The sequence below is a fragment of the Orcinus orca genome, chromosome 9, assembly GCF_937001465.1.
Source record: "Orcinus orca chromosome 9, mOrcOrc1.1, whole genome shotgun sequence".
NCBI lineage: Eukaryota > Metazoa > Chordata > Mammalia > Artiodactyla > Delphinidae > Orcinus > Orcinus orca.
The window spans coordinates 57,732,092-57,758,385 of NC_064567.1; the positions used below are offsets into that span (position 1 = coordinate 57,732,092).

The following is a 26,294-nucleotide window of genomic DNA, read 5'->3' on the forward strand; positions in this document are numbered from 1 at the left end:
AAAATATAGATTAGAAATATGTTGTATTTCTTTCAGCTTAGATAGAAGTGAAGATGTGATGCTCTGAAAACTCATGGTGAAGATGAAACACATGCAGGAGTGTAAAATAAAATTGTTTTATAAAATAAGATTAGAAGGGAAATAATATTTCTGAATTAAGCGTGCATGTGTTTTTTAAATGTAATTTTTGCTGAATAATCAAATATTTTAAGTAGTCATGTGATGATTTTATTTACAAGTCTAAATTCTGTATATTTAGTGGGGCCAAGAATGTAGGATTTTGGGGGGCATTGGTTTTTTTTTAATTATTTAGGATTTTTTTTTAAATTTATTTTTGGCTGCACTGGGCCTTTGTTGCTGCACGCAGGCTTTCTCTAGTTGTGGCGAGCGGGGGCTACTCTTCGTTGTGGTGTGCGGGCTTTTCATTGTGGTGGCTTCTCTTGTTGCAGAGCACGGGCTCTAGGCATGAGGACTTCAATAGTTGTGGCTCGCGGGCCCAGTAGTTATGGCTTGTGGGCTCTAGAGTGTAGGCTCAGTAGTTGTGGTGCACAGGCTTAGTTGCTCTGCGGCATGTGGGATCTTCCCGGACCAGGGCTTGAACCCACGTCCCCTGCATTGGCAGGCGGATTCTTAACCACTGCGCCACCAGGGAAGCCCTTTGTTTTGTTTTTTATCTTCTTGAGAAAATGTGAACTCCAGAGTGACCTTGTATTCAGCATATATATGGTGATTAATAATTATGGATATAATATATTTAATTCAAATTGGATGAAATGTACAAAGCGCCTCACATTTGTTAACTCATTCATTCCTCACAAGACCCTTTGAGGAAGGAGAAGATAGTCTCATTTTGCAGTTTAGAAACTCAAATTTAAGTTTAAAGTCACATAGCTAATGAGTGGCAGAACCAGAATTTGAATCTAGGTCTCTAATTCCAAAGTCTACTTTTTTTAACCCCTGCTACAAGGCTTAATTTTCGAGAATAAATCTTTTCATTGCGCCAGTGCTGAGTAATAATGATGCTCCATTATCTTGGTTAAATTTACTGGTTATGGTAATTTAGGTATAGTTAGTGTCAGCATGTATTTCACCTGTTTATTTTTGTCAACAGTTTTTGCCTGTGTACATGCACATTCGGGTTCTGGTTGCTGCGTATCTATTTCAGACAGGGTATGGGCATTTCTCATACTTTTGGATCAAAGGAGACTTTGGAATCCATAGAGTATGTCAGGTAGGAATGCACGGTTATCTGTTTTCTTTCATTTCAACATGCTTTTGTGCCTAACTGTGGAGAAACTATAAATATGTCCATTTTAAGGCCATGGATAATTTGAATTTATGAAATAGCACTTTAAAGTTTTGTTATTTCCATTACTGAGGGATGAAAAAATAGAATTTAGATGAATGTATAATAAAAGCAAAAGGGAGAACATTGCTGATTCACTTTAGTTTTGTAGAAATGTACAGTTACATGGGATTGTTAAAACATGCTATGTTTTCTCTAAGAAGAGGATTAATATTTTTTGTTTCTACCTTGTGCTAGGAAGTTTGTAAACATTATTTTATTTACCCTTCATTACAACCCTGAGTTGTGATCTTTATGTTTACAGACAAAGACACTGAGGCTCAGAGAGGTTAAATAATTTGCCTAAGGTCACACTGTAAGTGATAAAGCTCTAATATTAATCTGCTCAAATTCTGTGTTCTTTGACATCACATTGTCTGAAATGACTGTTACAAAAGTCCCAAAGATACTTTTGTTTTTCAAAGACAATTTTTAATTTGAGTAATATTATTTTGTACCTATTAAAATGTTCAGTTTAATACCAAATGAGGTAAATCAACATCAGACAGAGATGAAATGGACACCCTTTTGTTGAGGTAATCTAATCTCTGTTTATGAACTGCAGCTCTAGGAAGGAGGTTTATAATTCTTTTGCTGCATTTAACAAGATGGCAGTTGTAACCAAAGGACAGCTCAGGTTGGTGCTTTGCTGGGATTCAGTTAATATAATGATGCATAAATATTTTATATTCAACTCTTTACAATGATTTTAAAACAAATGTGATTTTAGGGATTAGTAAAACATACTTGTACAGTTACTTTAGTCTTAAATAAACATTTATACTCTGTCAGAATCTGTCTGCTTTTCATGCATACCTGGAATGAAAACCATTTTCTTCTCCTTTTTAATAGGTCTTATTTCGTCTCAATTTCCTGGTAGTGGTGTTATGTATAGTAATGGATCGGCCTTATCAATTCTATTACTTTGTCCCCTTGGTCACTGTATGGTTCATGGTCATATATGTTACTTTAGCACTATGGCCACAGATAATCCAAAAGAAAGCAAACGGTAAATATACTTTCTTACTAATGTTAATATATTCTTTCAATGTAAGTTCCTTTTCAGTTGCTAGGGGCTATTATTTTTATTGAGACATGTTGACAGGTTAAATTTATGTGTAGCATTGACGTTTTGAAATTTTGTTCTTAAATTATGTTTTTAAAATTTTACAGTTAAGTAGTTCAAGTAGTATAACAGTGCAGAACAATAGTTTGCATTTATATTGTATGTGTTTTCTCTTTTTTAAAGTTAAATTTTCAAAGCCATTTTACATATCTACTAGTGCAGCCGTTTTCAAACTATCTTGTATGGAGTCAGAATGGAGAGAGCCAGAAGAGAGGAAAGCCAAACAGGGCTCCAGGGCCATACATCCTGCTTCAATCTTGGCAGTTCTGATTTATTTGATTTCTTATATATATATTGAGATTTTGAGTAAACACTATGTCAAACAAGCTTAAAAATCACTAATACAGTTTATATTCTAGACAACCCTTTAAGCAGTTATTATAAACCTGTTTTTTGTTTAAGGAAACCTAAGTGCCCAGAAGGTGTCATCTTCAGATTTCACATAGCCAGGTCTGATAATGTTCAAAGTGAGGTCACAGTCGTTTATCTTAATGCTTTTTCCCCTCAAGATCATGTCATTAAAATAAAAGCCTCCCTTTTTTAGAAAAAGAAAATTTTTTATCTTTAATAATGTATTTAACTTAACTCTTTCAATCAAATATTGTATATCAAAAAACATTTTCTGTTGACTTTATTATAATATCAAATAATTCTTCAGGAAAGGGTTCAATAAAGTCCATTTGTGTCTTTGGACAGGCTCTGTAGTTTCATTCCTCAACACAAACCCAGCATATTAATAAAATGATAATCAGTATGTATAAACTGTGAACACATAATTTAAAATATGCATATGTTAAAATACATCTTATGGTTAAATTAGTCCACTAAGGAGTTCTTAAGCTCTCTCCTTAGAACTTTAATGTTTAAGCAGTATTATCTAAGTTATATTAAACGTGAGTGTTTGTTAGAGTTACATTGAACCTATTGTTCCAAATTTTGTTGTAACTTTCAATAATGAATAGTATAATTGAATCTAGGAGGTATTTTCAAATATATTGAAAATAGTGGATAAATAGCAGGTATATGGGGTATCAGGTTAATGTTGTAGCCTCATTCCTAGTAAGGACCCTCCACCTTTTCTTCGTGTCCTACTTGTAATTTATACTACTTAGATATATTTTTTGTATCCTGTAGGCAGCCTTAAATTATTTTTAAGAGCTATGCAGGGTATTAATATGTTAAATAGAGATATTTAATGTGTTTTCTAATGTAAGTTTACATTTCTTAGTAAATTAAACATTTTCTCTCTTAGGAAATTGTTTCTGGCATTTTGGCTTACTGTTGAAACTAGCCTTCTTGCTGTTATGTATATGTTTTTTGGCATATTCTCAGGTTTGTATAGTCTTTTCGGTTTATATTTTCTATTTTATTGTAAATTTCAAATCTATTAAAGTATGAGAGACGAGTCAGAGCTTTTTTTAAGCCTCATTTTTTAATGACTGTAATAAAAGTGTCACTCTGTACCTGACTACTCAGTGTGGTTCTTTTGAGACCTATCTACTTTTGTTACCACTGTTATTGTTGTAAGAGCAATTTAAAGCTCTTCCTCTGGCAATTGTTCAAAATCCACTTTAGTTGACTTTGATCAATCAAATTTTTATTGAATGCCTCTTATAAGACACTAAGTGAAGATCAAAATTCTCTTGAGAGAATTTGCAACTTGGTTTGTGCATTATTCATGGCACCAAAATTTAACTTGATTTTTCCATAACTGCATAGAGTAAAATTTTGGCTGTTAATAAAACCAGCTTCAGAGTGAAGGGTTTGTATATATGTAGTACATTTAACTTAATAAAACTTTTGGTCATTTTCTTATCTCTAAACTTTTGTCCCCCTATTATGATGGTTGAGGTTTTTCTCAGCTATTTTAGCAGGATGGCAAATTGCTACCTGCTGGTCAGTCCTTCAGACAGACATATTATTTGGTCAGCATGATATTTATAACAAAATACTGTAATTTGAGTGCTTATAGTTGTGAGATACTCTGTAGTTTACTCCCATCTCCAACACTCTCTGTCTTGTATCTGGCTGTGCCAGGTAAAAATGCCATATAAGCGTGTGTGTGTGTGTGTGTGTGTGTGTGTGTGTGTGTAGTCCTATAAAGCTGTTTTTTTTGTTTGTGTTATAGGCTTTCCTACTTATTTTTATACTTAGAAATAAAGCATATTTATTTCTGCCTGACTTCCAAGGTTTTTTGCAGGAAATATATAAAATAATAAGCAATAGGCAAATGTATAAAGAAATAGCCAGGTAACTGCCACATTACTTGATAATTATTCATTAAAATTCCCAACACCCCCTGGTTCATCTGAGGGAGAGAAAGGAACACGGACCAACAGTTCAATAGAAAGAATTAAGAAGATTTCTCCAGCTTAGGATCAGTATTGACCACTGGACAAGAAAAAAAAGTACATAGCCCAGTGTCTTTCACAAAATGGGTGCTCATTAAATACTTGATTATTAATCAAAAAATAATTTTTAATGAGAAATAAATTTTTAAATTATAAATACATCATTATGTGATATATGATCTACAGGGCCATGTATCTCTAATATATATAGATAAAATATAGAAATATGATATAATAGGTATATACCTTACATTGCAAGTCTTGGTAATAATCATCGTTAATTTTCTGAGGCAAAAGCTTTAATAGAACCTATTTTTATAAGCTATTAGCATTTTAAATTCTGCGGTTAAATGGAGAATATTGCATTTTGTTAATAAAGTTCTTCTGACCTAAAGATTTGGTATTACCTAAAATATACTATTTTCATATTTTGCTTTGATTTTTATTAGCCTTTTTAAAAGTTGTGATGTTAAACATTTTTTTATGCTGTGGCATTATGTCTAATAATGGAGTTTCCTTAATAGAGTTTGTCTTCATTCTTTAGTCTGGAAATTGAGGTTTTTGTTCTCTTTTTTTTGAAAGACTTCATTAATGTGCAGGAATGTACCCAAGACTTCTGCCCCTTCATTCCCAGATTTTCCAGGCTGTCAGATTAATAAGGGGGTACATTCACTAACTCGACCAGAGTAAAATTGTAAACTTTGTTTCAAAGGCTAGTAATGGAATTTGGGTATGGTTGATTGAGTAAGGTGACTAATTCAGAGGATTCTTTTAACTCAAATGGTTAATTATAGATTATTAAGGACATTTAGATAAAGAAAAACTATAACTTTAACCATCATCCTTTAGGTTATTGATAACTGTGTTGGCTGAAGTATTTTGTATTTTTGTGTTTTGATCAGTAAATATTAACTCTTTTGTATACTAGATTAAAAACCTTAAATGGAATAATTTTCCAATTACCAGCTTGGTTTGTTTGTCTTATTTTTCAGTCTCAGTAGCCTTTCATATGCAGTGAAAGTAAGTTAACAAAAATGTTTTAAATCATCTTTCATAGCCTTTAGTAGAATATATTTATTTTCAAATGAAATGGCATTTTCAAATGAAATATTTAAGTAGAATTTTAAAATTGTGAATGACCCTTATATAATTTTAACTTTAGAAAATGACAGTTTGTAATAGAATTGCAAGGCAAGTATTAACTTGTACCATCTTAATTTATTTTCTGGATTCCTCTTCTCAGGGTGCATTTGAGAAGATCTTTTCTCTTTGGCCATTGTCCAAGTGTTTCGAACTGAAAGGCAATGTATATGAATGGTGGTTCAGATGGAGGTTAGATCGTTACGTATGTATTTACCTTGTGATCTTTTGCTATTTCAAATTATACTTTTAAAAATTATTTGGAAAATTTTAATCTATTTAGTTTTGGAATAAGGAAACATGTTGATTTGGTAAATCAAAGCAGTCCAGCCCTCCCCTGTTTTTATAGTGGAGAAAGGGTATGCATGTGTACATATATCAGTAGGAAAATACTATAAAAATGTTATCTATAAAGTGACCTTTATTTGAGTCATAATTTTGACTTAGAGATGATCTCATATATATGCTTCAGCCATTCAACACAATACTTATTAAGCTCCAATATATGTTCTAGATGTTGGTGTTATGAGGGATATATTTTAGAGAAAGAAGACATACCACCAGGCTTCTAAACCTTATAATCTAGTTTAAAACTCTGGATTACTAAAAAAAACCCAAAAACTCTGGATTACTGCTTATAATTAGTGCTAAACTCTGCAGTATGGATTTTGTAATAGAAGTGTGCAAAGAAAAGAGAGCAATGTCATGGATTATTCCATGAATTTTATCTTGAAGGCTGGTTAGGACTTAATTGGCCAAGAAAATATGAAACATCTAGCACAGCATTTGGAAAATAATAGACACTGAATAAATATTAATTACCCCTCTTCACTCTTTCCCTTTAACTTCCATTTTTTACTCTTCCCTTTTTTCATTCAACAAATATTTTCTTAGTGCCTTTTCTGTGCTATTCCTGGTTTCTAATACCTATGCACTTTCCAGTTATTCTTAATAAATAAAATATTTACTTTTAAAATTATTTTTATTTTTCCAATCGTACATTGCATTTCAAAACCATATGTGAATAAAAAGCTATGTTAAAGCCTTGCCATAAAATAATTTTTAATTCTCAACTTTCTCATTAGGGCAGTCTACTATGATAGCTCATGTTAAGTGTTTATTTAAAAAAGAAAGCTGGAACTTCCCTGGTGGCGCAGTGGTTAAGAATCCGCCTGCCAGTGCAGGGGACATGGGTTCCATCCCTGGTCTGGGAAGATCCCACATGCCACGGGATCCCACATGCCACACAGGCCTGTGTGCCACAACTACTGAAGCCTGTGTGCCTAGAACCCATGCTCCACAACAAGAGAAGCCACCACAATGAGAAGCCCATGCACCGCAATGAAGAGTAGCCCCCGCTTGCTGCAATTAGAGAAAGCCTGCACATTGCAATGAAGACCCAACGTGGCCAAAAATAAATAAATAATTTTTTTAAAAAAGAAAAGAAAGCTATTGTGCTTTCTGATCCACCATTTTTTTTCATTCTTATGTGCATATACTGCTTTTTCAAAGTATGCTCTTGGTAATGTTACTGTTTATTTGCTTGAAAGTACCAATATAAAATATATTTTATCTTGGTTGAGTACATTTGAATTTTATCATGTGTCTTCAGAATAGTTTTTATCATTTTTTCATTTTTATTGAAGTATAGTTGGTTTACAGTGTTGTGTTAGTTTCTGCTGTACAGCAAAGTGAATCAGATATACATATATCCACTCTTTTTTAGATTTTTTTTCCGATATAGGTCATTACAGAGTATTGGGTAGAGTTCCCTGTGCTATACAGTAGGTTCTTATTATTTATCTATTTTATTTTATTATTTTTAAAAATTTATTTAATTTATTTTATTTTTGGCTGCGTTGGGTCTTCATTGCTGCACGTGGGCTTTCTCTAGTTGCGGCGAGTGGGGGCTACTCTTCATTGCGGTACGCAGGCTTCTCATTGCAGTGGCTTCTCTTGCTGCGGAGCATGGGCTCTAGGCACCTGGGCTTCAGTAGTTGTGGCTCACAGGCTCTAGAGCACAAGCTCAGTAGTTGTGGCGCACAGGCTTAGTTGCTCCATGGCATGTGGGATCTTCCCGGACTAGGGCTCGAACCCGTGTCCCCTGCATTGGCAGGTGGCTTCTTAACCACTGCACCACCAGGGAAGTCCCAGATATCTATTTTATATATGGTAGTGTATATATGTCAATCCCAATCTCCCAATTTTTCCCTCCCCCGCTTCCCCCATGGTAACCATAAATTTGTTTTCTATATCTGTGACTCTATTTCTGTTTTGTAAATAAGTTCATTTGTACCATTTTTTTAGATTCCATGTATAAGTGATATCATATGATATTTGTCTTTCTCTGTCTGACTTAGTTCACTCAGTATGACAATCTCTAGGTCCATCTATGTTGCTGCAAGTGGCATTATTTTGTTCTTTTTTTATGGCTGGGTAATATTCCACAGTATATATGTACCACATCTTCATCATCCATTCACCCGTTGATGGTTGCTTCCATGTCCTGGCTATTGTAAATAATGCTGCATGAACGTTGGGGTGCATGTATCTTTTCGAATTATGGTTTTCTCCAGATATATAAATTGTCTTTATTTCTTCACTTGCTGCTGAGACTGCTTGGAGTAAACCAGCTTATCTGTGTCATTGCAAGAGATGTTTGCTTGTCTATTGCAAATTGTTTCCAACGATCATTGACTTCATTTCTTGAAGTTTAAGTTCTTCATAGAAACTTTGGACCTTTAAGCGTTTTACCTACATACTTTTATACATACTGTTCTCCTTTACCAATTACATTTGCTATTTATTGAAAAGTAGCTGTTTAAAACAGGTTTTCTCTCCTTATTTTTTAGGTAGTCTTTCATGGGATGTTGTTTGCTTTCATTTATCTGGCTTTACAGAAGCGCCAAGTACTTTCTGAAGGAAAGGGTGAACCTCTTTTTTCAAACAAAGTTTCAAATTTTCTATTATTTATTTCAGTAGTTTCTTTCTTGGTAAGTTTCAAAATGTAATTTTCTAAATTTCCCAAATCCACAGTACAGAAAATTAACTTCTAAGAGATAGGAGTTTAATCATTTGTTTTTAGTAAATAAAATCTTTACTTTTGAAATTCTTTTTCTCCTTATTTTTTAATTGAACATAAATTCTAAAGAGAATATAAATATATATATGTTAAATATGAAGAATAACTGAGATCTCAGTGAAATAGAATTTTAAAAGTTGTAATAAGTTTGGGAAAAAATATAACATAAGGTGTTTGACAGGAAGAGCCATCACTGCCTTATGATCACTACTTCCAGAAAATCACAGACTTATGTTCCCCTCTTTCTACTTTCTGATATTTGAGCACACCAAAAAGAGTGATGAGCAAACCTGTGGACAGTTTTTACTGAAGCTTTTTTAATAGCATAATGAAGTATAATGTTATAAATAAAACTATTTTTAAAGTTGAGTGCTGCCTCTTTAAGGCATATATATTTTTGTGAACTGATGCATATATTTTTTATTTTAGACCTATTCCATCTGGGCTAGCAGTTGTAAAAACAAAGCAGAGTGCAATGAACTCCACCCATCTGTTTCTGTGGTACAGGTAATTATCTTTATTTAGAGAAAGTTTTCTTCTTAATTTTTGATAAGAACAGAGTCTTTAGAGGCAGCGAGATTTGAGATTAAACTCTATTAAATGTAGGTATATTACTTAATCTTCCTAAGGCCTACCTTCCTCTACTGTAACAGAGATATTAAAATCTCTTTTAAAGAGTGGTTATTAAATGTATGGAAATGATCAGTGTCTGTTGCTTAATAAGCACTCAGAAAATGTTAATTCTTTTCTCCTGTTTGCTTTTTCATCATTTATTTATTCAAATTTCTTCATTTACTTTTTTACTTAGAAGATCATTAAAAACTATGAGACTATGTGTTAAGAACCATGCTACTGGGCTTCCCTGGTGGCGCAGTGGTTGAGAGTCCACCTGCCGATGCAGGGGACACGGGTTCGTGCCCCGGTCCGGGAAGATCCCACATGCCGTGGAGCGGCTGGGCCCGTGAGCCATGGCCACTGAGCCTGCGCATCTGGAGCCTGTGCTCCGCAACGGGAGAGGCCACAACAGTGAGAGACCCGCGTACCGCAAAAAAAAAAAAAAAAAAAAAAAAGAACCATGCTACATGTAAAAAGTACATGTAGCTCCTGCCCTCACAGAACTTACAGTCTAATAGACATATGGATCAGTAAACATTCATTCAACAATTTTTTTTTTTTTTTTTTTTTGTGGTACACGGGCCTCTCACTGTTGTAGCCTCTCCCGTTGCGGAGCACAGGCTCCGGACGCGCAGGCTCAGTGGCCATGGCTCACGGGCCCAGCCGCTCCACGGCATGTGGGATCTTCCCGGACCGGGGCACGAACTCGTGTCCCCTGCATCGGCAGGCGGACTCTCAACCACTGCGCCACCAGGGAAGCCCCATTTAACAATTTTTAAAATTCATTTAACAAATATTTGATACTTACTATGTGCTAGATATTATGCTGGGGGATATAGTGGTGACCAAATCAGACATGGTCCCTACCCTCACAGAGCCTATATTCTTCTGTTAGAGATAGTAATCATATAATCACCATGTAATTATAAATAGAAGTACATGATGCTACAAGGGAATATAATACAGGATATGATCTAGTTGGAGTTGGAGTGAAGGTAGTTAGGGTTCAGAGATGATTTCCCTCATAAAATTAGGCTGAGAATGGAGGAATGAAGGCAGGCAGTGAGAACTTAGGCCCTGTGGTAGAAAAGAGCATATTCACATTCAAGGAACTTAATGAAGGCCATTGGGGCTAGGGCTCAGAGACCCAGGGTCGAGAGAAGTATGTCGCAGTGCCTAGGAGGTGGGCAGAGGCTATGGGCAACCCAAATCAGATTTACCTTTTACAGAGATACCTCTGGTTGCAGGTAATCATAGGGTATTGTGATTAGTGTAGTGATGGTCAAGTACAGGATACTTCGGAAACACGTGGGATTTCTTCATAACCCATCTTGATACCAGAGCAGGGTTCTTGGAGAAAGTATGTCTAAGCCGAGGCCTAAAAAATGAGTAGTTCAACAAAGAGGAATAGGATTTCTGGAGGATCTTGTTTTAGGTTTTAAGTTCTCTTCAATGAAGAAACTATTTTATCCCTCTTAAACCTCTATATAGTCAGTAGAACCAAGCATAAGACAGACTCTCCAAACACAATTGATAATGACATTTTAAACATTGTACTATATTCATATAACATTTTCATGACTTCTGCAGACAACCAGATATAACACTTTGTATATCATATCTGATGTCATTTTTGTAATGACATGAAAGGAAGGGGGTTGTTCCACTAACAGTGCACTAATACCGAACAATATAAGGGGAGCTAAGGAAGAGAGTGACTGCACATAGAATAACACTAACACAAGCACTCCTGAGCCTTACCACCTCTTCTCCTAGTCACTCCACATGCTCATCTTTCCTTAGTTATTTTTTTCCCACGTTTACATTGCTGCCAGTAGAAGGAGACTTTTGAAGAGAGCAAAAAGATGGGGGTGGGCGGCTCCTAAAAAAGCAAATACTTTATGGATTAGTACATTAGTACATTAATACAAAATTGTATTATGGAATTTTATTAAGTTTTGCTACATAAATACATCATTTTCTACACAAAGGGCTTCAAGATGAGTTTATGTTTTTTCTAATATACATAAAATAAAACTGTTCAGCCATGTACTATGTAAAACCTGCACTTGTTTGCAGTATACAGACCACATGCTGAGAAATCCAGTTAGAGTAGACTCTGGATCAAAAATAACTTGAGGGGCTTCCCTGGTGGCGCAGTGGTTGAGAGTCCGCCTGCCGATGCAGGGGACACGGGTTCGTGCCCCAGTCCGGGGGGATCCCACATGCTGTGGAGCGGCTGGGCCCGTGAGCCATGGCCGCTGAGCCTGCGTGTCCGGAGCCTGTGCTCCTCAATGGGAGGGGCCACAACAGTGAGAGGCCCGCGTACCGCAAAAAAAAATAAAAATAACTTGAAAAAAACATTTATCTGTTGAAGAAAACCATTGTGTCGATGTATCAAGTTCCATAACAAATAATAAAGTTATTACTTGAAAGAAAGCAAAATTATTTTAATAAGCGGATTATTAATATTTGCCTCTGTGTTTTTTCTTTAGATTTTAGCCTTCATCCTAATAAGGAATATCCCTGGATATGCCCGTTCAGTTTACAGTTCATTTTTTGCTTGGTTTGGAAAAATTTCATTAGAGGTTGGTACATTAATATTTTGGTCTGTCTTACACAACCAAGTGTTATATGCAGGTGTGTATGTGAATGAGTATATAGGTGTGTAAGTCTGACATTTTTTTTAATCAAAGCTATGTTATTTATGAAATTATAGGAAAGAAATTTAGAACTTCAACAGCAGTATTATAGAATGTAATGGCTAGACATTACATTATTTAAAGCCTTATTTAAATGGCTAGACATAGATGACTTTCAAATATTCTTTACGTTGTCTTAAGCTTTCAAGTACAACAAGATGCTGAGATCAGAAGAGAAAAAAATGAAATAGATATAAATGAAATTTGTAAATAGACAAAAATGAAATCAAGTTGAGAGGATTTTGATTTGTTCATTCATAATTAAATATTATAGTACTGGAATTTAGTTTATTGATGCTTATAAAAAAATTCACTCTTACAATTGGAAGTTTGGGGAAAATTTTTAAACTCATTATTTTGTGTGCAATACCTAATATGAAATTATCTACAGAATCCATTTAAAGTAGGTTATGAAATACATTGAGTATTCTGAGTTTTATTATTTGAAATAGAACATTTTAAAACAGAAGAATTCATACTATAATCATAAAAGGTACATTTTAGAGTTACAATATTTATTAAGTTGTCTTTAAAATTGGGAAAATTTCTCTGTGATTGTTATACACACACACACACACACACATTCTTTTTCAGATTTTCTTCTCTTATAGGTTATTACAAAATATTTAGTATAGCTCCTTTTGCTATTTAGTAGGTCCTTGTTGGTTATCTATTTTATATATAGTAGTGTGTTAATCCTAATCCTAACCTCCTAATTTATCACTCCACTCCCTTTCCCCTTTGGTAACCATAAGTTTGTTTTCTATATCTGTGAATCTCTTTGTGTTTTGAAAATAAGTTCTTTTTTTTTTTATTTTTTTTTTTTTAAGATTCCACATATAAGTGATATATGATGCTTGTCTTTCTCTGTCTGGCTTACTTCACTTAGTATAATAATCTCTAGGTCCATCCATGTTGCTGCATATGGCATTATTTCATCCTTTTTTATGACTAATATTCCACTACACACACACACACACACACACACACACACACACACACACACACACACACACACACACACACACACACACACACACACACACACACACACTGCATCTTCTTATCCATTCACCTGTTGACGGACATTTAGGTTGCTTCCATGTCTTGGCTATTGCAAACAGTGCTGCAATGAACTTTGGGGTGGGTGTATCTTCTCTGGTTTTCTGCAGATATAGGCTGAGGAGTGGGATTGCAGGATCATATGGGCCCTTGAAAAGAATGTGTAGTCTGCTTTTTGGGGATGTAATGTCCTGAAAATATCAATTAAGTCTAACTGTTCTATTGTATCACTTAGGATCTCTGTTGCCTTATTGATTTTTTGTCTCGAAGATCTGTCCATTGATATGCGTGGGGTGTTAAAGTCTCCTACTATTGTATTCCCTTCGATTTCTCCCTTTATGTCTGTTAGTATTTGTTTTATGTATTTGAGTGCTCCTATATTGGGTGCATATACGACAAGTGTAATATCCTCTCCTTGATCCTTTTATCATTATATGCTGTCCTTCTTTATCTTTATGTCCTTTGTTTTAAAGCCTTTTTTGTCTTATATGAGTATTGCAACCCCTGCTCTCTTCTCATTTCTGTTTGCATGAAATATCTTTTTCCATCCCCTCACTTTCAATCTATGAGTGTCCTTTGCCCAAGAGTGGGTCTCTTGTAGACAGCATATTGTAGGCTCTTCTTTTTTAATCCAATCTGCCACTCTGTGTCTTGATTAGAGCATTTAGTCCATTAACATTTAAGGTAATTATTGGTAGATACATATTTATTGCCATTTTAAACTTTGTTTTCTTGTTGGTTTTACATTTCTTCTTTGTCCCTTTGTTTTTCTTTTTGTTTTTCCTTTTGTGGTTTGATGGTTTTCTTTTGTATACTTATGTTCTCTTCTTTTTGTTTTTTCTGAATCTGTTGTATGTTTTTGATTTGCTATTGTGTTGTTTCTCAAGTATATTAACCCCTTCCTGTATCTACTTGCTTTAGACAGGTAGCCATATAGGCTCAAACACATTATAAAAAAAAAAGTCTACATTTTCTTACTGTCCTCCACCACATTTTATGATTTTGATGTTCTCTCTTACATCTTCATGTTCATCCTTTTGCTGCTCATTGTGGTTATCATCGCTTTCTCAGAAATTTTTAAATTTTTTTTTAAATCTGTGTACAGGCTTATTTAAGAGATTTACTTTCCAATTGTGATTATTTCTTTCCTATAGATTCTTACTTCTTTTCCATTTAGAGAAGACCTTTCAATATTTCCTTTAGTATAGGTATAGTATTGCTGTATTCTTTTAGTTTTTGCTTGTCTGAGAAATTCTTTATCTCTCCTTTTATTCTAAATGATGATCTTGCTGGGTAGAATATCCTAGGTTGCAGATTTTTCCCTTTCAGGACTTTCAATATACCTTGCCACTCCCTTCTGGCCTGCAACATTTCTGCAGAGAAATCAGCTGATAGCCTTTTGGGTGTTCCCTTGTAATTAACTCTTTGTTTTTCTCTTACTGCCTTTAGAATCCTCTCTTTAACTTTTGCCGTTTTAATTACATGTCTTGGTGTAGGTCTGTTTGGGTTTATCTTGTTCGGGACTGTTTGTGTTCCTGTACCTGGATATCTGCTTCCTTCTTTACGTTTGGGAAATTTTCAGCCATGATTTCTGAAAATTTTCAGAATACATTCAATACAAATACATTTTCAATCCCGTTTTCTCTTTCTTCTCCTTCTGGGATCCCTATTATGTGTGGATTGGCATGCTTTATATTATCCCATAGGTCTCTTATATTGCTTTCATTTTTTTTCATTTGGCTTTCTGTCTGCTGTTCTAATTGGGTGATTTCCATTATTCTGTCTTCCAGATCACTTATTCTGTCTTCTGCATTATTCATTCTGCTCTTCATTGCCTTTAGCTCAGCTTTTGTCTCTGCAAATGAATTTTCTAATTTGCCTTGTCTCCTCCTTTTAGTTTCTAATTCCTTTTTACAGTACTCTGCATTTCTGTTGGTAGCCTTTCTTAATTCCTTCAGTATTTTCATTATCTCCTTTTTGAACTCAGAGTGTGTTTAAATGAAGAGGTCTATTGTATTGCTTGTTCTTTCAGGGGAATTCTCTTGATCTTTTAATTGGCAGTGGTTCCTCTGCTTCATTTTACATATATTTCTCTTGCTCTATGAGTTTAGGAGAAACAATTATATGCTGTGGTCTTGGAGGGCTGTTTTTATGTGGGAACATCCCTTTGTAGCCTGCATGGGTTTAATATTTTTTGGTACAAGGGCTCTTTTCAGTATGGATGCCTGCTGTCTCTTTCCTCAGTGTATGCTGGCCATTATCCCTTTGACAGGAGGTGTGACTGATGTTGTGGTGACCAGAGCCTGCACTGGATATTCAGTGGGCCTCCTCTTTGCTCTGTGGTTGCTACAGCCCTGTTTGGGACAAGGTCTACTCCCTAGTTGTTGGGAGTAGAAGCCCCCAGATCCTTTTCTGACCTGCATTTCTGAGCTACAGTGCAAGATAGTCAGGATTGGAGCACTCCCACTGGGACAGGAGCCACTGAGTTTTCCTCTACAGCTGCTGGAGCTGTTCACCAGTGAATGTGCTCTGTTGTGTTACCTTTCACCTACTGTACGGGCTCACAGAGTAAACTGTTGTTGGTGCTGCCCTTGGCCCCTCCTCAATGCTGGGAATACGAGCAATCAGCCCTGGTGTCCCACAGGTGTTGTTTTCACAAGGCCACCAGTGCAGATTGACTGAAGTTAGGTCCCAGGACCACAGTACTCGCACATATGAATCCACTGTGGGAGCTATGGAGGCAGTTCACACCCTGGCCTGGCCAAGCCCTCATGCACACACACCCACAAAGCCCACAGCTGCTAAGGCCAGATACCTCCCAGCCACAGGGCACCTGTTATCTGTTCAGATGTCCCGCAGGCACTGAATTTACAAAGCCAGCGGCAGAGGTATTAATCCATGGCTCACACAGCCATGGGGAGAGATTTCAGCCCTGCTTTCTGAGTTGCATGGCCCCTGGGGCTCAGCTGTGGTTTCAGCCCCACCTCTGCTTGTGGGCAACACAGTGACATCTCCTCCCAGGGCCTGCCAAGGTGGCGGTTGGTGTGGGAGCCTGCCAAGGCAGCGGCGGCTGAGGCACGCTCTCCTGGAGGCCAATAAGGTGAGGCAGGGGCCAGCACATGAGCTGCTATGGTGGCCCCATCCTTCACGCACCACTTAACAATAGCCCTTTGTTTCTATGGCAGGCCCAAGCATCTTCCTCGAACACCCACTACTGCAGCTGTACCACACTCCAGCCCCTTCAGGCTGTCTCCGTGCAGCCAACCCCAGTCCTCTCCCCAGGTCTACCTCATTGCAGTTTTGATTTGCATTTCTCTAATTGTGATGTTAAGCATCTTTTCATATGCTTTTTGGCCATCTGTAAGTCTTCTTTGGAGAAACATCTATTTAGATCTTCCCATTTTTTCATTGGGTCATTTATGGGTTTTTTTTTTATTTTTATTGGAGTATATTTGATTTACAATGTTAGTTTCAGGGGTACAGCAAACTGAATCAGTTATACATATACATATATCCACTCTTTCTTAGATTCTTTTTCTATACAGGCCATTACAGAGTATTGAGTAGAGTTCCCTGTGCTATACAGTAGGTCCTTATCAGTTATCTATTTTATATATAATAGTGTGTGTACGTCAACACCAATCTTCCAATTTATCCCTATGCCTCCCTTGCCCCTGGTAACTATAAGTTTGTTTTCTACATCTGTAACTCTATTTCCGTTTTATAGATTAAGTTCATTTGTACCCTTTTTTTTAGATTCCACATATAAGCGATATCATATATTTGTCTTTGTCTGACTTACTTCACTCTGTATGACAGTCTCTAGGTCCATCCATGTTGCAGCAAGTGGCATTATTTCATTCTTTTTCATGGCTGAGTAATATTCCATTGTATATACGTACCGCATCTTCTTTATCCATTCCTCTGTTGCTGGGCATTTAGGTTGCTTCCATGTCCTGCCTGTTCTAAATAGTGTTGCAGTGAACCTTGGGGTGCATGTATCTTTTTGAATTATGGTTTTCTGCAGATATATGCCCAGGAGTGGGATTGCTGGATCATATGGTAGCCCTACTTTTAGTTTTTTAAGGAACCTTCATACTGTTCTCCATAGTGGCTGTACCAGTTTACATTCCCACCAACAGAGTAGGAGGGTTACCTTTTCTCCACACCCTTTCTAAGCATTTGTTTATAGATTTTTTGATGATGGTCTTTAATAATGAATGATGTTGACCATCTTTTCATGTGCTTTTTAGCCATCTGTATGTCTTTTTTGGAGAAATGTGTATTTAGATCTTCTGCCCATATTTTGATTGGATTGTTTGTTTTTCTGATATTGAGCTCCATGAGCTGTTGGTATATTTTGGAGATTAATCCCTTGTTGGTTGCTTCATTTGCAAATATTTTCTCCCATTCTGTTGGTAGTCTTTTTATTTTGTTTATGGTTTCCTTTGCTGTGCAAAAGCTTTTAAGTTTCATTAGGTCCCATTTGTTTATTTTTGGAGTTATTTTAATTACTCTAGGAGGTGGGTCAAAAAAGATCTTGCTGCAATTTATGTCAAAGAGTGTTCTCCCTATGTTTTCCTCTAAGAGTTTTATAGTATGTGGTCTTACATTTAGGTCTTTAATCTATCTTGAGTTTATTTTTGTGTATGGTGTTAGGGAATGTTCTAATTTCATTCTTTTACATGTAGCCATTCAGTTTTCTCAGCACCACTTATTGAAGAGGCTCTCTTTTCTCCATTGTATATTCTTGCCTCCTTTGTCATAGATTAGGTGACCATAGGTATGTGGGTTTATCTCTGGACTGTCGATCCTGTTCCATTGATCTATATTTCTATTTTTGTGCCACTGTCATACTGTTTTTTTATGGGACTTTTTTTTTTTTTTTTTTGGCTGCAATGTGTCTTTGTTGCTATGCATGGGCTTTCTCTACTTGTGGCGAGCGGGGGCCACTCTGTTGCGGTGCATCAGCTTCTTGTTGCAGTGTCTTTTGTTGTGGAGCACAGGCTCTAGGCACACAGGCTTCAATAGTTGTGGCACGCAGGCTCAGTAGTTGTGGCGCACGGGCTTAGTTGCTCCGCAGCATGTGGGATCTTCCTGGACCAGGGCTCAAACCCGTGTCCTCTGCATTGGCAGGTGGATTCTTAACCACTGCGCCACCAGGGAAGCCCTATCATACCGTTTTGATTACTGTAGCTTTGTAGTATAGTCTGAAGTCACAGAGCCTGATTCCTCCAGTTCCATTTTTCTTTTTCAAGATTGCTTTCGCTATTTGGGTTCTTTTGTGTTTCCATACAAATTGTAAAATTTGTTCTAATTCTGTGAAAAATGCCATTGGTGATTTGATAGGGATTGCATTGAATCTGTAGATTCCTTTGGCTAGTATAGTCATTTTCACAATATCTGTTCTTCCAATCCAAGAATATGGTATTTCTCTCCATCTGTTTGTGTCATCATTGATTTCTTTCATCAGTATCTTAGAGTTTTCGAAGTGCAGATCTTTTACCTCCTTGGGTAGGTTTGTTTCTAGATATTTTATTCTTTTTTTTTTTTTTTTTTTTTGCGGTACATGGGCCTCTCACTGTTGTGGCCTCTCCCGTTGCAGAGCACAGGCTCTGGACGTGCAGGCTCGGCGGCCATGGCTCACGGGCCCAGCCACTCCGCGGCATGTGGGATCTTCCCAGACCGGGGCACGAACCCGCATCCCCTGCATCGGCAGGCGGACTCTCAACCACTGTGCCACCGGGGAAGCCCTATTTTATTCTTTTTGATGCAATGGTAAATGGGATTGTTTCCTTGATTTCTCTTTATGATCGTCCATTGTTAGTGTATAGGAATGCAGCAGATTTCTGTGTATTAATTTTGCATCCTGCAGCTTTACCAGATTTATTGATGATCTCTAGTAGTTTTCTGGTAGCATCTTTAGGTTTTTCTATGTATAGTATCATGTCATCTGCAAACAGTGACAGTTTTACTTCTTTTCCAACTTGCATTCCTTTTATTTCTTTTTCTTCTCTGATTGCCATGGCTAGGACTTCCAAAACTATGTTGAGTAATAGTGGTGAGAGTGGACATCCTTGTCTTATTCCTGATCTTAGAGGAAATTCTTTCAGTTTTTCACCATTGAGAATGATGTTTGCTTTGGGTTTGTCGTATATAGCCTTTATTATGTTGAGGTAGGTTCCCTCTATGCTGACTTTCTGTAGAGTTTTATCATAAATCAGTGTTAAATTTTGTCAGAAGCTTTTTCTGTATCTATTGAGATGATCATATGGTTTTTATTCCTAAGTTTGTTGATGTGGTGTATCACAGTGATTTGCAGATATTGAAAAGTCTTTGCATCCCTGGGATAAATCCTACTTGATCATGGTATGTTCCTTTTAATGTGTTGTTGCATTCTGTTTGCTAGTATTTTATTGAGGATTTTTGTGTCTACGTTCATCAGCAATATTGGTCTGTAATTTTCTCTTTTTGTTATATCTTTTTCTGGTTTTGGTATCAGGGTGATGGTGGCCTCATAGAATGAGCTTGGGAGTGTACCTTCCTCTGTGATTTTTTGGAAGAGTTTTAGAAGGATAGATATTAAGTCTTCTCTAAATGTTTGCTAGAATTCTGTGAAGCCATCTGGTCCTGGACTTCTGTTTGTTGGAAGATTTTTAATCACAGTTACATTTTCAGTGCTTGTGATTCGTCTGTTCATATTTTCTGTTTCTTCCTGGTTCAGTCTTGGAAGGTTGTACCTTTCTAATAATTTTTCCATTTCTTCTAGGTTGTCCATTTTATTGACGTGTAGTTGCTTTTAGTAGTCTCTTATGAACCTTTGTATTTCTGTGGTGTCTGTTGTCATTTCTCCTTTTTCATTTCCAATTTTACTGATTTGAGCCCTCCCTTTTTTCTTGGTGAGTCTAGCTAAAGGTTTATCAATTTTGTTTATCTTTTTAAAGAACCAGCTTCTATGTCATTGATTTTTTTCTATTATTTTCTTCATCTCTATTTCATTTATTTCTGCTCTGATCTTTATGATTTCTTTCTTTCTTCTAACTTTGGGTTTTGTTTTGTTCTTTCTCTAGTTGCTTCAAGTGTAAAGTTAGGTTGTTTGAGATTTTTCTTTTTTCCTGAGGTAAGATTGTATTCCTATAAACTTCCCTCTTAGAACTGCTTTGTCTGCCTCCCACAGGTTTTGGATTGTTGTGTTTTCATTTTTCATCTGCCTCTAGGTATTTATTTCCTCTTTGATTTCTTCAGTGATCCATTGGTTGTTTAGTACCATATTGTTTAGCCTCCACATGTTTGTGTTTTTTACGGCTTTTTTCCTGTAATTGATTTTCTAATCTCATAGTGTTGTGGTCAGTAAAGATGCTTGATATGATTTCAGTTTTTGTAAATTTACCCAGGCTTGCTTTGTGGTCCAGCATGTGATCTATGCTGGAGAATGTTCCATGTGCACTTGAAAAGAATGTGTATCCTACTGCTCTTTCGATTGGCACACCCTATAAATAGCATTTAAGTCCTTCTGGGCTAATGTGTCATTTAAGGCCTGTGTTTCCTTATTGATTTTCTGTCTGGATGATCTGTCCATTGATGTAAGTGGGGTGTTAAAGTCTCCCACTATTTTTGTGTTACTGTCAATTTCTCCTTTTATGTCTGTTAACGTTTTGCCTTGTATATTGAGGTGCTCCTGTGTTGGGTGCATATTACAGTTGTTCTGTCTTCTTCCTGGATTGATCCCTTGATCATTCTGTAGTGTCCTTCTTTGTCTCTTGTAACAGTCTTTATTTTAAAGTCTGTTTTGTCTGATATGAGTATTGCTATTGATTCCCATTTGTATGGAATACCTTTTTCCATCCCCTCACTTTCAGTTGTATGTGTCTCTGGGTCTGACATGGGTCTCTTGTAGACAGCATATATACTGGTCTTGTGTTTGCATTCATTCAGCCAATCTATGTCTTTGTTTGGAGCAATTACTCTGCTTACATCTAAGGTAATTATCAGTATGTATGTCCTTATTGCCATTATGTTTGTTTTGGATTTGTTTTTGTAGGTCTTTTTTCTTCCTTTCCTCATTTGTTCTCTTGTGATTTGATGACTATTTTTATAGTGTTATGTTTGGATTTCTTTGTGTGTATATCTATTATATATTTTGGTTTATATTTTGGTTTGTGGTTACCATGAGGTTTTGATATACCTGTCTATACATGATTGTTTTAAGTTTCTGATATCTTAATATCAAATGCATTTCAAATATCCTGCATTACTTTTCTATAGTTTTCTTCTCTCACAGTTACTGGTTTAGATATCATGTTCGTGTGTAGATGATTTCCTGTGTTTCCTGTATGTTTGCCTTTACTGCTGAGCTTTCCCATTTCATAATGTCCTTGTTTTAGTTGTGGCCTTTTCTGCTGAGAGAAGTTCCTTTAGCATTTGTTGTAAAGCCGGTTTGGTGGTGCTGAATTCTTTTACTTTTGCTCGTCTGTGGAGCTTTTGATTTCTCCATCTAATTTGAACCGAGGGCCTTGCTCGGTAGAGTAATTTTCATTGTATGTTTTTCCCTTTCATCACTTTATATTGTGCCACTCCCTTCTGGCCTAGAGTTTCTGCTGAAAAATCAGCTGATACTCCTGAGGGGATTCCCTTGTATGTTATTTGTTGCTTTTTCCTTTTTTTTTTTTAATATTTTTTCATTATCTTTAATTTTTGTCAATTTGATTACTGTTGTCTCACCATGTTCCTCCTTGGGTTAATCCTGTATGGGTGTGTGAATTTCCTGGACTTGGGTGACTGTTTCCTTTCCCATGTTTGGGAATTTTTCAGCTATTATCTCTTCAAGTATTATCTCAGGTCCTTTCTCTCCCTCTTCTCCTTCTGGGACCCCTCTAATGCAAATGTTGGTGTGTTTGACATTGTCCCAGAGGTTTCTTAAACTGTACTCATTTTATTCTTTCTTCTTTATTTTGTTCCATGGCAATAATTTCCACCACTCTGTCTTCCAGCTCACTGATTCATTCCTCTGCCTCATTTATTGTACTATTGATTCCTTCTAGTGTATTTTTCATTGCAGTTATTGTATTCTTCGATTCTGTTTGGTTGTTCTTTATACTTTCTAACTCTTTGCTAAAAACTTCTTGTAACTTCTCACTCTGTACATCATTCTTTTCCCAAGTTATTGGATCGTCTTTACCATTATCACTCTGAACTCTTTCTTGGGTAGACTGGTTATTGCTACTTCACTTAGTTGTTATTCTGGGACTTTTATCTTGTTCCTTCATCTGGAACATATTCCTTTGCCATCTCATTTTAATTTCCTATTTGTGTTTTTATATATGTTGTAGTTTAGTTATGTTTCTTGACCTTGGAGAAGTGGCCCTCTATAGGGGATGTCCTGTATGTCCCAGCACTACACTCCCCTCTCGTCACCCAAGGGCCAGGGACCAGCTGGTCCCAGGGTAGTTCTGACCTGTTTTCGGACTCAGTTCCACAGGCTGCTGGATCATAGTTTTCTTGCTTCTGGTGCCTCCCCTCTGGTGGGTTAGTCCAGTCTAGACGCTTGTGCAGGCTTCCTTGGGGGGGGCGAGGCCAGTGCCTTCCTTTGGTGGGTGGAGCCGGGTCTTGGCCCTCTTGTGGGCAGGGCCATGTCAAGGGGCGTGTCTAGAGGTGGCTGTGGGCTCAAGAAGTCTTTAGGCAGCCTGGCTGCTGGTGGGTGGGGCTGTGTTCCTGCCCTTTTGGTTTTTGGCCTGAGGTGTTCCAGCCCTGGAGCTTATAGGCAGTTGGGTGCAACCAGGTCTTAGTCAAAGGACCCAAGATGTCTGCCTCTAGCCAAAGTTCACGTAGGTCCCCGCTATGCCTGCCACCTTCCAAGACCAGCAGGTAATTCTGGCCCAGGCTCCTGTGGAGTCTCTGCTTTTGCCCTGGGTCTTGGTGTGCATCCTCCAAGAGTGAAGTCTCTGTTTCCCCCAATCCTGTGGAGCTCCTGCAGTTGAGCCCCACTGGCCTTCAAAGCCAATTGCTGTGGGTGCTCCTCCTCCCAATGCTGAACCCCTAGGCATGGTGTGGAGCTCAGAGCTCTCACTCCTGTGGGAAAACTTCTGTGATACAATTATTCTCCAGTTTGTCGTCCTCCCACCCAGGTGGTATGGGATTTGATTATATCATGAGACTGCCCCTCCTACTATCTCAGGTTTCTTCTTTATGTCTTTGGAAATAGAATATCTTGTTTTGGAAGATTCCAGTCTTTTTAATTTTTTGATGTTCTCCTGAGAGCAAGGTCCTTCTGCTCTGCCATCTTGTCTCTGAATGTCCTATTTTTTAAGTATCCTTTAAAAGAGAGATTGTATAGAATTTAGCATTCTTCAGCATGTTGATATTTGTTGAAGTAGCTTAAGCATTTTCCTAATCTTTGATATTTTGAAGCAATGTGATGGTAGAACCACATTTGTAATCACAATCAAAAGTAGTAATTGTGTCCTCTAATATGTATACTCACATAGAAGTTGAAATACACTTTTGAAACATTCAAATGCAATTCAAGACATTTGTCTGGTGCAGAACAAACACGAGGACATCTTAAAAAACCTGCCATTTCCCATTCATATACACATATACATAAGTATATTCACAAATATACATGTAGTACAGACGTGTACACACACACACAGTAATTCTTTGGCGTCTGAATACAAAAGTCCATATATCATTGCATGATGTAGAAGACAGCTGACAAATGTTTTTAAAGTTATAAGGTTCCTGGTGGTTCATTTCTTGGGGACTTTGAAGCAGTGCTTCAGCAATTAGGAGTTCTGGACACTAGACACTAGACTTTTCAAGGCCAACAGTGAAACATAATTAAGTGGTTTTGGAAAAGCCTTCTGACGTAATTATGCTATATGTTTAAATTAGGAAAATCTGTAATATATTCATGGACCCTCTGAACATATCTGACTTGACATATTTTTCCTTTCAGCTATTTATTTGTCAGTATCACATATGGCTGGCAGCAGACACAAGGGGTATCTTGGTACTCATACCTGGAAACCCTATGCTCAACATCATTGTCAGCACTTTCATATTTGTCTGTGTGGCACATGAAATTTCTCAGATCACTAATGATCTTGCACAGATTATTATTCCTAAAGATAACTCATCTCTGTTGAAAAGATTGGCATGTATAGCTGCATTTTTTTGTGGACTCCTCATCTTATCATCTGTTCAAGATAAATCAAGACATTAGGATACTAAAACCTTAAACTCTTCAGATTAACTTTGTGTCTACCTGGAGGAGAACAGCATCTATCTGAAGATACAAATGTATATGTAAATAAAAATTTGTGTGACAAGAAGATAGCTCAGTGACATCTATTCAACATATGTGGTTGTATATTTTGGAAATGTACATATATGATGTGAAATACTGAAGAAAATTGAAGCAGAGTGCATTGTATAGGACTGCATGTGAAAAGTCTTTTCTACTGGATCTGTATTTCCTTTTATAAGTGATTTTAAGTTAACCTATGAAGGCAGGGAAATAACACACCACTGAGTGTTTTGATATTTACTAAATTTGTGGTAATAAAATTGTATGCACCTATATTCATCATGGAACTTCCTATTTCGTTGAAAACTTTCTTACTCAAGAAAGACTGCAATATTGTTTTCTTACATGTGCAATGATGTGGAATGACAAACAGTATGTCTTCTGTGTTCATGTTCTGATTGTTACGTTTCCTGACATGAGTTTTCTTCCTAACTATGGTTTTCAGGTATATAAGCCTAAAATCTTTGTACACTTTGTCTCAAATTTGTTCTAGGCTCCATGACAGGGTTTTGTCATTGATACTGTTGTAGCTTTTTATAAAAAGGCCATTTTTTTCTTTCTAGTCCAAACATTCACCTGTTTCCTTTCTTTAAGCTATACCAGTGTAATCCCAGTTACCCTGTGGATCCATTGAATATGCTTTCCCCCATCTAATTTTGTATATTATTTCCAATGTTTGGAAGCTCTTTATAACCATTTTGGTATTTCCTATTACTCCCTCCTATTTTTAAAAAAATATTTATCAACCTAAACTTGTGCAGTGTAGTAAAGATTCAAGTTATGTGTGAGATGTATAACCATAAGTAGAATTTTAAGTAAACCGGTGACCTTGGGCAATGTATGTTTTTGGTTTTGTTACAAGCTAACTGTTAGAGGTATAAATTTATTTATCTGTTGTACAGATTTGATTATAAATTTTAATGTTTGAAAGATTGTATTTGTTTGCTGTTACTGTGTATGGGGTAAAATATTTTTTGTTCACGGTATATGAAAATATGGAGTAATTTAAACAGTAAATAAACATTCTGTGGATGCTTATTTTTGTATTGTAAAGTATCAATTAAACTGTTTTTTTTTTTAAAGCTGGATCCATTAATGCTTGGTTCAAATGTCTAATTCATTTCCTCAGCTTAAATTTACTTTTTCAATCTCTTAGCATATATGGGTAAGTCACTGTGACAGTTAAAGAATAATTTAGTTATCAGTGCTTCAGAGGATAATCTGCCTTTCTGCCCATGAGTTAAAACATTGTTTTATTAGTAATGTTAAAGTTTTTTTTTGTTGTTTTTTTTTGGGTTTTTTTTTTGCAGTACGCGGGCCTCTCACTGTCATGGCCTCTCCCGTTGCGGAGCACAGACTCCGAACGCGCAGGCTCAGCGGCCATGGCTCACAGGACCAGCCGCTCCACGGCATGTGGGGTCTTCCCGGACCAGGGCACGAACCCGTGTGCCCTGCATCGGCAGGCGGACTCTCAACCACTGCGCCACCAGGGAAGCCCCCCATGTTAAAGATTTTTAAAATTTATTTCTTTAGCACTGGATTTATGTGCTAGTGATATATTTC

The 26,294-nt window shown here is 36.7% G+C and overlaps 1 protein-coding gene across 3 annotated transcripts in view; it reads left to right on the forward strand.

Annotated features, from left to right (window-relative positions):
• Window positions 1–25,817, forward strand: part of CASD1 (CAS1 domain containing 1) — a 75,233-nt gene extending 49,416 nt beyond the window's left edge. For 2 of the 3 annotated variants that reach the window (XM_004265586.3, XM_033420470.2), the window contains 8 exons: window positions 1,112–1,231; window positions 2,198–2,354; window positions 3,724–3,803; window positions 6,066–6,167; window positions 8,815–8,955; window positions 9,474–9,551; window positions 12,155–12,247; window positions 24,381–25,817. In XM_004265586.3, coding sequence (XP_004265634.2) covers window positions 1,112–1,231; window positions 2,198–2,354; window positions 3,724–3,803; window positions 6,066–6,167; window positions 8,815–8,955; window positions 9,474–9,551; window positions 12,155–12,247; window positions 24,381–24,647 — 1,038 coding nt within the window. In that variant the 3' untranslated portion in view covers window positions 24,648–25,817. The remainder of the gene's footprint in view (window positions 1–1,111; window positions 1,232–2,197; window positions 2,355–3,723; window positions 3,804–6,065; window positions 6,168–8,814; window positions 8,956–9,473; window positions 9,552–12,154; window positions 12,248–24,380) is intronic. The other variant, XM_033420469.2, reaches the window with a different exon arrangement.
• The last annotated feature ends 477 nt before the right edge of the window (window positions 25,818–26,294 follow it).